Raw genomic sequence first — 12,314 nt, 5'->3', positions numbered from 1 at the left:
CTGGAAGACTTTTTTTTAGCTTAAACTTAAACAAGTGGAAAGGGGACCTTATCATCTATTAAGAGAAAGAAAAGGTGGAGGATACTATATGGTACACCAAATTTCAGTCACATCTAACATGCAATGTAGCAATATTTTTGTTAACTCAAAAAATACTCTAGGATTATTGAGAGTGTTTACTGGTAAAATTGTTCTAAACTAATTTATTTCATGGGCTCCAGCGTGGGCTTTCCTAGATGGCCCTAATATGTGGCCCAAATTTTTTTTTAACAGTTGCTATGCACTCTTCCAGAGTTGATTTTCACGTGAAAATTCTGCTAGAATTGAAACGCGGTGTGAGTATGGGACCTAGGAGTTACCTGTCCATAAAATTTGACCCCTCATTTATTCTATCATGTAATAGTCGTTGATATTTAAAATGAGAATATGAAAAAGGTTTCTATCACATGCATATAAGGCCCCAACTCTCTAATCTATGATGTTGATATTGAATTCTACATACTCAATATAAAGCTCTCAAAAGTATCATAAAATGGGCTACCCAAAAAAAAAAAAAAAAATCCTAAAAAAGCAACATGTGGCATGCTATTTGTATTGGTGACAAACCAACAAGCATATTAGCATTGCATATAATGCAGGAAAGCAACCATGACAAGATCAATAACAATAATCAAAATCCTTACTTAACCCCCCCCCCCCCCCCAAAAAAAAAATATTGACTAGATAGAAGAATTAGCACTATAAATAATATTCAATTTAAATATTAACATATTAGTGATTTAAATGTACTGATTCAACATGGATTGCATGATATAAGACATTTTTTCTGTTAATTATGATTTAAGATATTAAGAAGTTGAGAAATTTAAGAGCACTATGGAATGAAAAGTTTGAGAAAGGTACTTTTCACCAAGAGAGAGGAAACAACATGAAAATATAAGTTTGAGAAAGGTATTTTTCACCAAAACAAGATGAAGATAAAGAAAATGATCAAGACATCATTTTTTTTTTATTTGAATTTCTTCAATTTGGGAAACTAGACCTACTTTCTTTCAACCTCCTAAAATGGTAGCATCCTAAATTTTTATTAATTCTTTCAAAATCAGGGCAAAAATTGGGCCTCAAGTATCCAAACTATACACTAATACAAAGGTGGAGTGATGGACATAATTAATCAGGGTACAGAGCTATCGGAAGCATATGCATCATGGAATGGCCCCAAGAGGAAGTGGAACATAGGCTTCATTTGGTTGTAAGAAAAATTATAAAAAAAGGAAGTGAAAATTTTTAAACGAAGGGAATTTTTTTAATCATTCCACAATATATTTGTTTGCAATAGAACCATGTCTGCTTGCATAGCTACTGTGCCAATGTATAAACCAATGGGAGGATATCCAGAGGCATTGGCGTGGGGGGTAGCATTGTCTTTTTGTACCCGCCTATGTATAGGTGTTGATCCACCCAGGCTAGCAGGGTTCTTTTCTGCATAAGCTATTTAGATTTCCTAGCATGTTTGGTACAGATCTAATTTTTGGATCCAACAATTGGCCCCCATCCAACAACCATCCAAGGGTTGGAAGGAGTTGGACACGCATCCCAACACCTAGAAACATCTGGAGATATATGTCCAACTCATCCTAGCCTTTGGATGAATCATTGGAGGGTCGTTGGTGTTGAAGAGTATCTTTTCCATAATTTTTATCTCACTTTTCAAATCTAAGGATTTAAATGCAAAGCAAAGTAAAATTTAATAATAGTTATGGAATGATTTGGTGTTTGTGACAATTCCTCCCTCCAGATCACACTTGATCCACTTCCACTTGGATTTAGATCCTCTTCAACCATTGGGACGCCCAACGTGACATCTAATGATTGGGAGGGCTCGTGCATACACCCTAACATATGAACGTGCACCGCAAATCCTCTTAACCGTCGAATACTCGCTAGGTGTCTCAGCAGCTGGAGAGGATCTAATTCCCTACCACTCGGCCCACTCCTGCAGTCATGCATGTTGCGTCGATTCTTGTTGAACTTGGGACATTGGTATTTACTTTGAGGCATCTCCACAAGGGGTAATATAGTCATTTGGACTAACCTTCTGTCAAACTCAAATGGTATCAGTCAACTTGTCAGAGGGGTTTCAAACAGTTGGTTCTGTTTCGGGCTTTTATCGGGTTGACTTAACGGTTTGTTATTAGTCCGTTAGGTTGTTGTACCGCTTAGTTGTGGTTTTCAATACATTTATGATTTATTGCTTTTCTGGGTTCGATTTTCGGTTTCCATCGGTCCAGCGGTTTCAGTTTCTACGGTTTTTCTTAAAAACCCAAACTTAACCCGAATCATTAAACACCTGATTCAGTTTTTCCAATTGGTTTCCATCGGTCCCTACCTTCAGGTTGGATCATAGATCGAACCTGTAAAAAAACCCAACCCAACTCGAATGAACCAAACCAAAACTTATTGGATTGTCTCGGACTGGGGTATTGTCAAACTGAACTGTACTGAAATCAAATTGAACATGAAAACCGAACTAATATAAAACTGATATCAACCCTATAAGAATTAAAAAAAAAAAAACCAAATAAACTACCCAAAAGTCCTTCTCTCCTTTCTTTTTTCTTCTCCTTCTTCTGATGATGGAGGTGTTATGTAACCTGTAACAACTCCCTGCTCTCCTCTCTCCTCCCTCATAGATGTGTACACACAAGGCATGAGAGTGTAATTTAAATCCTTCTAGCAACAGCCGAAGAATGTCAAATTTCAAAGAGCTCAACCATTGATTTGCTGCATTTGTTTCTACAATGCTTGCAAAGGCCATAAATTGAACCAACATTTTCATTTCCTTTTATTGATTTATGTCCATTGGGTGAGTTTCTAAGGTTACTCTCCACACACAACACTTGTAGAACTCTAGTGGCCATTTCCCTTCGGTAGGATTTCTATTTTCTTACTGTGACAATTTTAATTGTTATTATTAAAGATAAGAAGGATAAAGAAAGATGTTGATAGTATTTTACGTAGTTCATTTGATTTTATTTACTCTTATGGGGATTCGATAAATCTTTTCAACTTAATAATTTTTTATTGTATTTATGATTGTTAAATGGGCAAGGAAACTCTACCAGTCTGATATAGGAACATCGAAACACAATAATGTGTGAAAAATATCTAACTACGACATTGCTATGTCTAGAAGTTTCCTACACCACGCAACAATGTTCTTTTTTCCTTGTAAAATATATATACCAATTTTTGTAAAACTTTTTGCTATCAAGGAGATCTAACTAATTATCCCATTATTTGGGGTAAATTTTTTGATTGAGATCATACAATGGATCTAATATCTTTTCTCTTAATAAAATTCCTACCAAAAAAAAATTTCTCTTAATAAACTAAGATAATGTAATGGGATGTACTATATCTTTGTATCAGACAAAAAACGTTAAAAAATAAATACATAAAATAAAATGGAAGACGAAGCGAATGAAAAATCTCTCTCACTCCTCTCTCTCTCTCTCTCTCTCTCTCTCTCTCTCTCTCTCAAACTCTCTCACACACGCACATTCTAAGACGACTCAGTGAAGCAATGGAAGATGAGAGGTGACGCAAATTCTGAAAAGGGCGAGCGAGGAAAGAGGCCGGAAAAAAAGAAAGTGGGAGAGACTTAAGAGCCCGTCTGATTCTCCTCTGTACTATTCATCCCTTTAATGGCGACTGGTTAGTGACAACTACTACGTTTTCTCATTTTAAACTCCTTTTTCTGCTCTCTGTTTCTAATTTGCTTTTCATTTATATTTCTCCCTGAACGATCATCGGATTCGAAGCCCTCGTTTTCATCTAGGGTTTTATTTTCTGCTATTTTCACTGATTGGGCTTGTGTTTCTTTGTTGCTCGAATCGGTTGATCGTGTCGAGTTTCCGATCGGTTAACTCTTCAAGCTCTTTAAGTCAGTCAAGCCTTGTGATTTTGAGGGTTTCCCTCTGATCTTTTCCGTGGAAGAAAGAGCTGAAACTGGATTATGGGTTTCGTTCAGGAGCTTGAATTAAGTCTGAATTTCATTTTGTTGGGTCATCTGGCCGCTGATTCTGTTGGTGGGTTGTGCGTGTGTGGAGATTTGTGTTCGTTGCTTTACTATGTCAATTTGAAGGTTTGAATTTTGTTGAATTTGAGGTTTTCTTGAACAATTTATGTTCCTCCTTTTGTCGGTGTATGTATGGCCTCTCTTGCTTCGTCTTTCTACATAAACAGTGTGTTCTCTGGAGTCTGGATTGGTCACTACCTCATGGATCTACCTCATGGATTTAATTCATCTCTTGCTTCGCCTTTCTGACATCAACAGTGTGTTCTCTGGATTGTTCACTGCCACATGGATCTACCCTCTACTTTTGCTTTCTGATTGAATTCATTTTCCTTTGGTTCTGTAGTTTCTCTTTACCACTTTTCAAGCTGCGATTTATTTTCCTTCGGCTGATATTTGTAGCTTTATGAGATTAACTAACTTGCTACTGTAATGGTGAAATGGTGGAATAATAATCTACTTTAGAATGTAATAATCATTCAATTTTGAATTCCTGAGCATCCGTATGAATAAGCTGATCTTTAAAATGGAAATATCTAGATTCTTGATTCATACTAATATGATTAATAGAAGTAGAAATAAAGGGACCTCAGGATTGAATGAAATGATCTTGTTACTGTTTATTCATATTTTAGTAATGAATAGAAAGCAGTCCTTTTTAGTGTAGAAGATTTGCACCCAGATGCAGTGGCAGGCTCATTGAAACCATTTTGTTTCAAGTGACCACATATTGTAGCCTTATAATAAAGTTACGGTCTATTGGAGTATCCATTGGTTCTTTAAGGTTTTCCTGAGAGTAATTGCCTCTATATTGTGTTTCTTTCAAGGATTTTTCTATCCCCAAGGACATTCTGATCTGTGGGGTTGTCTCCTTGCAGAATTGCTATTTCTTGAAGGAAAAGGAAATGTATGGTCTTGTTGAAGCTTGTATCTAACAGGCAAAAAAAATTTACTCCTGCAGATTTTCTGGTTGAAATGCAGGTTGTTCAGTACGAGACCGTGAACTTATATCACAAGTTTGAAATTAGTTTGAGTAGAGCAGTGCGGAAGAGCTCTAGAAAGACAGAAATCTATAACTAATCTTCTATGCTTTGTTTAATTCCAATTTTTCTGGTGGACTTAGATGGCCGTTCCCTTGCTGGAACCACATCGTGAAGGCCAGACTGACCAATTCCCTCTGCTAATGGAGCGTCCAGACAACAATAATGACAGAGAACATGTTATACATATTGGGAAGGATGGTGATGCTTCCTCATCTGGCTCACCCCACAGTGATCCTTCGCCTTCCCTTGATGTGCTGCACCATCAAGATAGACCTTCAAGTAGCACACGTGCTCCCCCTTCTCAACCTTCCTTATCTTCCTCAAATGGATCGAACTCCAGGAATTCATCGTTAATTAGAAGGGGTGATGGATATGGCCGTCGCCATAGGAGCCCACTGAATTCTGGTTTGTGGATTTCCATTGAGCTAGTAGTCACCATGAGCCAGATTATTGCATCCATTGTAGTTTTATCTTTGTCAAGAGATGAGAAACCACAAGCTCCGTTATTCGAGTGGGTCGTGGGTTATGCAACCGGATGTGTTGCAACCTTGCCTCTTCTTTATTGGCGTTACCGTCACCGCAACAACCAGGGAAGTGAACAAGATTTAGCTCGCACACGCCAGGGCTCTTTTCAGAGCAGCGCCCCTTCAGAACCATCTTCTTACACTGCTATCTCAGTTACTCATGGCTCAGAAGGTGAAGATCGACACACCACAGTAACAGCCACTCCAAATGCAAGGTATTATGTTGAAAGATGCAAGTTTTCTTCTCCTTTTTCTGTGTGCTTTTGTTTGTACAACTGGAGCGATTCCTTGTTTGAAAGATGCATGGGTATCCTTTTATAATGTGAAGTTCTTGTGCTAAGAAGTCAGAAATGAAATTCATTCATAGAACAGCAAAGCATGCAGGCATTGTCACAAGAGTGTGCCCCCACCCCTGGGATGGCATTGCTCCAATATTTTGCTGGTGTTTTATGGTTTAGTGTGAACATGCATTTGATTTTGCTTGGGGAAAAGAAAACAAAATGGAGTGTCATACCATAGTGCCTCTGACCGTTCAAAGTTGGGCATCTCTGAAAATGTTGGTTTAGGTCCCACCTAATGATTCAAACATTTCTAGTCAGGAGATGATGATCAGCTATTATATTTTGCTGAATGGAAAAATGAATGTCACATCGTCGGAGACAAACTTTTTGTAGTCTCAATCAAATCAAAGTTGTCTTACCTATCTGCAGATAATCACATAGCTTGTGCCTCGTGACCTGTTATTATAGTATTCAAGTTGGAAAAGCTTGCACTGAACCATCCAGAACAACTCCAGGATATAAACTTTAGGGGAAAAGCTTGCACTGAACCAATGAGAGTAACTCCAGGATATAAACTTTAGTGACCTCAACTTGGCTGTGTTGACTATGATTCTAAAGACAGCAATTTGTGTCACTTACACTATTTATCACTGCAGTCAAAGATAATTCAGATATCAATTAGCCAAAAGTATTCTAGACACTGTAAAGATTCAACTCATCACTATGAGCCCTACATCTTCCTTATAATTAAATACATCACCAGTCAGACTAGAAAATACCTTAAAATTTTCCTTGCCTTTAGCAATTCCATTGATCCCTTTAAATTAGGGGCCATTGCTTTGAGCAGTGGTAAAAGGTTTGGGTTGCCAGGCCAAATGTTCAGGTTCAAGTCTTGAGGGTGGCCACTTTGCTCAAAAATACCAAAGGGTAGGATCAACTACAAACTCACCCCTCCCAAAGACCATGCTGAGGCAGGACGGACCAGCACTGGGTAATGCCCCTTTTACTGATCCCTTTGAAGTACCTCTGACATGTTAGCAGTTTTCTCTATCTAGATGCTTACAATAAGTTGTCATTAGAAGAATGACTAATAATTGTAGGAAATTCAAAATCTATCAGTTATTGGAGGTATTAGATAGTAGTTTGAATAATTAAGTTTTAAGCAAGGCTTAAGATCTCGGTCTCGTTCCTAATCTCACTAAACCAAAAAGAGAGATTTGCGAGATCTCGCCAAGATCTTGTATTTTTCCCGGTCAACTCGGTGGTTGGTCTCGGTGTCCATATGGTCTTTGTAGCCCATGAAACTTGTCATTTTCCCTATTTTAGGCCTTCTAAACACAATGGAAACATCACTTTTTTAAAAATCAAACCCAAAATGGTACTTTGACTTTGTACCTTATGTAAGTAGTCTTTGGGCCCTTCACCCTAGGCTATTCCACAATAAAAACAAACAACTATTGACTATGATTTTATGAAAAAAATGGTTTTGAGAAGTTTTTTTAACCTAAAACTTCCCTTGAGAAGAAAAGGATCTCTAAAGGTTGATGATGAAGTGATAATCTCCAATCTCCAAGTGTTGAAGTTGTTAATCTACACTGTAGAGTAGAAATTTGGCAAGAAAATCCACCAAAAGTTCACTTTTTCTTCACAGAAAGGTGATATAGCGAGATATGTCGAGTTGGGTCGAGTTGAAGGTCGAAATTATGTATATACCTCATGTGATTTGGTCTCAAGACTGATATATTCACCGACATCTTGAGATCTTGACCGAGATATTGCACTTTTTACATATGGCTCCTCTTCCTTGAAATCGCTATCAATTTAAAGGGGAGTTTAGCGCTATTCTAGGATGTCCCTTTGTATATATATATTTTTTTTTCCAGCTTCTTTCGGTTTGAAGCGGCCTGGCTATCTCCTCATCCACAATTCATGGATGTCTTTCGTGCTAGTTGGGAGCCACACTTGGACTCTGTCCTTTATGCAGTAAAGGCACTATCTGACTTTAGGTGAGGAATGCAAGATCTTGCCATTTTCAAATAGCGAGATCTTGCCGAGTTCTTAAACCATGGTTTTAATAGATGTCTTCTCTCTTTGCCTAAGCGAAAAGAGACTTCCACAAGTTTCTATACTAAATGCTTTTATATGTGTCTTTTTGGTGTAAGTGGTGCATATATGTTAGTGTATTGAAAGCCTTACTTAGCATCTAGTCATTTGGGGCATAATTGTCATGGCGTCGCCTAGGTGTCGCTAAGGTGGCGATTTGGCGTCCTGGCGGAAAAATAAGTTCATGGTAGTGCTATGATTTACGTGACTCACAAATGGCAGTCGCCATTGGTTGATAGGCGTCGCCATGGCACCACCATGGACGCTAGATCACGCCCGATTCACTATGCGGTCGATTTTTTGTAAAATGCAAGGTGATTTTGATATGGCTATGTTGATTTTTGATGATTTGATGTTGCTTAATGTTGGTTTTATATGTTATACGGCATATATTGTAGGCTTGTAGCATGCTAAATAACTTTAGAAAATAGGGAAAATAAAAAAGTAGCATATTAAATAACTTTAGAAAATAGGAAAAATAAAAAATGACACATGGGCGATTTGACCGCCATGGCAACGCCATAACGGGCGATTCATCGCAAAATTGATTAGCCACCCCTCCACCGCCTTGGATCGATTTGACGCCATGACAACTATGATCTGGGGCCATGGCTAACTCATGCTTGCCTTTGGCACTACCAGCAGTTGGTTGCCTAGGCACTCTTTTGACAACTTGATCAAGTTGCTAGTTGCATTGACAACTTTGGGGATTCTATTTGTGGCTCTTGACTTTGTTATTTTTTAAGAATTTTGTATCTTTTCTATGGTGGGAATTTAGCAATTGAAATGGGTTAATATTCTTCAGTTCCTTTTCTCCTCTAGTTTGGTTCACTAATGGTCCTCTTTTGATTTTTTGATAGTGATTAATTCTTATATCATATGCTTTATTGTATATTTATGTTCTTCAGTGGTACCAAATATGTGGATACATTCTCCTAATTTTAAAACATCATCACATTTTTTTTTCTGTTATCGACTAAGCACTGATTAGTTGCTTTGACTAGAAAAGGAAAGAATAGAAAACCCTTCTAGAATTCTCATGAAAAACTAAGATAAAGGTCTGAGAAAAGGAGGAAATGCTGTGCGTAGTGAAGGGGGTTCCTCACCAGTCACCACAAACCCCCAGGGGGAGTTGAAGACAAAAAGAGAACGGGAAGGGACACAAATCCTTTGCTTCAGACCGAAGGGTAAACCCCGTACACGCAGCCACACCTAACCCATGTAACAGATCAGTCGTGGGAAGACTCGAACTGGAGACATCTGTTAACAACAGGTTTTGTGTTATCTTTAACATAGAAGATCAGGATTCAGGGACCTCAGATCTGGTACTGAAAGATAGTCATCAATGTACTCAGTCAGACTGAGGATTGTAATTCACATGGGGGAAGTTCCAATCTGGTTCAATTATAATGTCTGATAAGACAGCCTCTCAGCCATTGTCTCCACTCAAAATGACCTTAATATTAGTATCATTTCACTTCACTCAAATTGAGTTATAGTGCTAGCTTATTGGCCAAGAAGGGACGGCTCTTTAGATGCTCTCTTATTTTTTATATTAATCTGATTGTGTATCCTGTATGGCATTTTTCAGCTGTAGTTACTTTGTGCCTCAGGTCTGGATTTAACTTTTGTGCTTATTTATTTTCTTTAATGTGCAAACTCCATATTTCATTCTTCCTAATGTCGATTTTTTTTTTCCCCTATTTCTTCTGTGATATTTATTTCTTTGTGAACTGTTTGGACATTTGGATGTTTGCAAACCTAAACTATGACACCTTTGATATACTGATGGTTTGATTTGATGTGGAAGATGGTTTGCGCCCGGGAGACTCAATATGTTAGTGGACCACTTCAAGATGGGCTTAGATTGTTTCTTTGCAGTGTGGTTTGTAGTTGGCAATGTGTGGATCTTTGGGGGGCACTCCTCTTCTTCTGAGGCTCCCATCTTATACAGGTAATGATCAGATGGCTTCAAAACACATTATCTCCCTTGCTTGCAACCCTATTTAAAAGTAGTTAATCAAATTAACCTGGCTCCTGGCCTTCTTGCAGGTTATGTATGGTGTTTCTTACCTTTAGCTGTATTGGTTATGCCATGCCTTTCATTCTATGTGCAACAATCTGCTGCTGCTTGCCCTGTATAATTTCCATTTTGGGTTTCCGAGAGGATTTGACTCAAACAAGAGGGGCCTCTCCTGATTCTATTAATGCTCTTCCAACCTACAAGTTCAAGTTGAAAAAAAATGGAGACAGAAATGACCGGGAAATCAATTCAGAAGAAGTGGGTGATGGTGGGGTCTTGGCAGCTGGAACAGACAAGGAGCGTAAAATTTCAGGTGAAGATGCGGTAAGTTTTCTTTCTTCTAGAGATGTGTTTGTGGTTCTATGTGTAGATTCTATGGTATATGACTACAAAAGAATTGTGGTGTTAAATTTACTATCTGTGTCATGGTTTCCAACTTTCCATGGCAGATCTGGCATGTGCCTGTTGACTTTCAGTCTTCCAATTGATGAAACACCTTTTTATGGTGACAGAGGATGCTCTTTTCCAACCTATGGCCCCAGAAATTTGGATGACTCGGAGTCATTAATATAGTCCATCTCTAATCATAGTTCCATATTATGTTGGTGATTGTGAGTTTCTGATTAACCAATTTATTTGGACAGTTGATGATGTCTGTTGCCGCCGATAGATTAATTTGCTAATTGGAGGACTAGGATCTTGATGTTGATGTGTTATTTGGGCCATTGCATATTCAAGATGAGGTTCATTTAGAGTCAATGATGGGATGCTATAAGTCCACTCTGTATTTACCATTTAGAGTGTGCTAAAGCTTGTCATCCATGGTGGGGTGCTGACCATGTCATGCCACCAATTCGATTGTGATCTTGGATCTCAGTAGGATAGGTTGTATGTGCAGTGCCATTTTCTTCTTATTCTCACCCACTTTTTCCCTTTTTCCGAGATGATACTGTCGTTTACTTGTTTACCATTCGCACCTGAAAATTTGTTGCAGTTGTTGGTCATGTGATTATTTGGGATTCTTAGAAGCCTTCTATTTCAAAAAACTGGATTTGACTGAATGATATGTCATCTAAAAGTTTCCTTATGAACCTCCAATTGTATTTTTCTTGTGGAGGTCATTTACCATGCTCATTGTACTCTGGTTATGTTCCTTATGGTCCAACAGGTTTAATGTAGCAGATCCCATATAGAATGAAGCTAAATTGAGTTGTCCAAAGATTGTTACTGATCTGCTGTCACAACCTGCCCATTATGTTACTTTTGGCCATTAACTCACATGTTTATTTTGGGCTAGGAACCTGTTTTCTTGTGTTCGCTTTTGGGGTGGAGTTAAGAGACATCTTGAAGCTAGGATGATCAGTTAGTTTTCTGGATTTACAATGCATTCAAACTGTTGCAGGTCTGCTGCATTTGCCTGGCAAAATATGCTGACAATGATGAGCTGAGGGAGCTGCCGTGTTCCCATTTCTTCCACACGGATTGCGTGGATAAGTGGCTGAAGATCAATGCATTGTGTCCTCTCTGCAAGTGTGAGGTGAGTGAGACCAGTGGGGCCTCACCTTCTGCAGCAAACTCCAATCGCCGCCAGGTTGAGAGAAGGGTGGGCACTGAGTCATCTGGTGTGCATGCATATGGGAGGACTGCCTTTTGATCCGGCGGGCTCCTGAGTATATTATGTATCGACTTGTGCTTCTAGCTTGAGTTGTTTATATATATGTAAGGAACACACTTGAGTTCATCCAATGCCAATTTCATTCCTTTGCATCTGCTAATTTGAGAGAGAGTAGCCTTAGTAGGATCCTGTTACAATGACATCAATGTATGTATGTAGTAGCCGTGACTGAGAGGTGAGGCAATCCCTTGCATCTTGGATGGCAGGCCAGCATTTTCTCCGTCTCACTGTAATGAAACTGAGATCTAAAATATGGTGAAACACTATAGTTCGGCATTATGAGTTTCATTTACTTGACAGGCGGAGTGTAGTGTACGCTTCCCTGGGACGGGATTGTGTTTAGGGTCGGTAAGAGGACTGTAAGATCTGCATTGGGCATGTATCCTTCTAACATGTCTATTGCTTTGGGAAATTTAAAAAAAAAAAAAAAAATGAACCTTGCCAATCTGGCATAGGAAACACCAGACCGGTGAGCCAATTGGAGGGTGCACGGGAGCATATCTAGCACGCGTCCAGAGGGGGAGCAGCATGGTCTTTTTGCACCTTGTACATGGAGGCTTTTCCTATGGCACCCTCGTAGGGTTTTT

General features: G+C 38.8%; 1 protein-coding gene across 5 annotated transcripts; it reads left to right on the top strand.

Annotated features, from left to right (window-relative positions):
• Positions 1-3,497: 3,497 nt before the first annotated feature.
• Positions 3,498-12,003, top strand: LOC122076798 (E3 ubiquitin-protein ligase At1g63170-like). 5 transcript variants are annotated; one of them, XM_042642360.1, is made up of 5 exons: positions 3,498-3,717; positions 5,060-5,860; positions 9,840-9,983; positions 10,082-10,376; positions 11,455-12,003. In XM_042642360.1, exons 2-5 carry the CDS (start codon positions 5,202-5,204, stop codon positions 11,704-11,706), a joined length of 1,350 nt encoding a protein of 449 aa, XP_042498294.1. In that variant the 5' UTR covers positions 3,498-3,717; positions 5,060-5,201; the 3' UTR covers positions 11,707-12,003. The 5 variants fall into 5 exon arrangements, with proteins under 5 accessions (XP_042498294.1, XP_042498297.1, XP_042498298.1 ...); XM_042642363.1 differs by having other exon boundaries at positions 5,040-5,860; XM_042642364.1 differs by having other exon boundaries at positions 4,957-5,860.
• The last annotated feature ends 311 nt before the right edge of the window (positions 12,004-12,314 follow it).

The sequence above is a fragment of the Macadamia integrifolia genome, chromosome 4 (assembly GCF_013358625.1).
Source record: "Macadamia integrifolia cultivar HAES 741 chromosome 4, SCU_Mint_v3, whole genome shotgun sequence".
NCBI classification, from domain to species: domain Eukaryota; kingdom Viridiplantae; phylum Streptophyta; class Magnoliopsida; order Proteales; family Proteaceae; genus Macadamia; species Macadamia integrifolia.
Note: the sequence above shows the minus strand (reverse complement) of the source record. Positions and strands in the feature narration are given on the sequence as shown.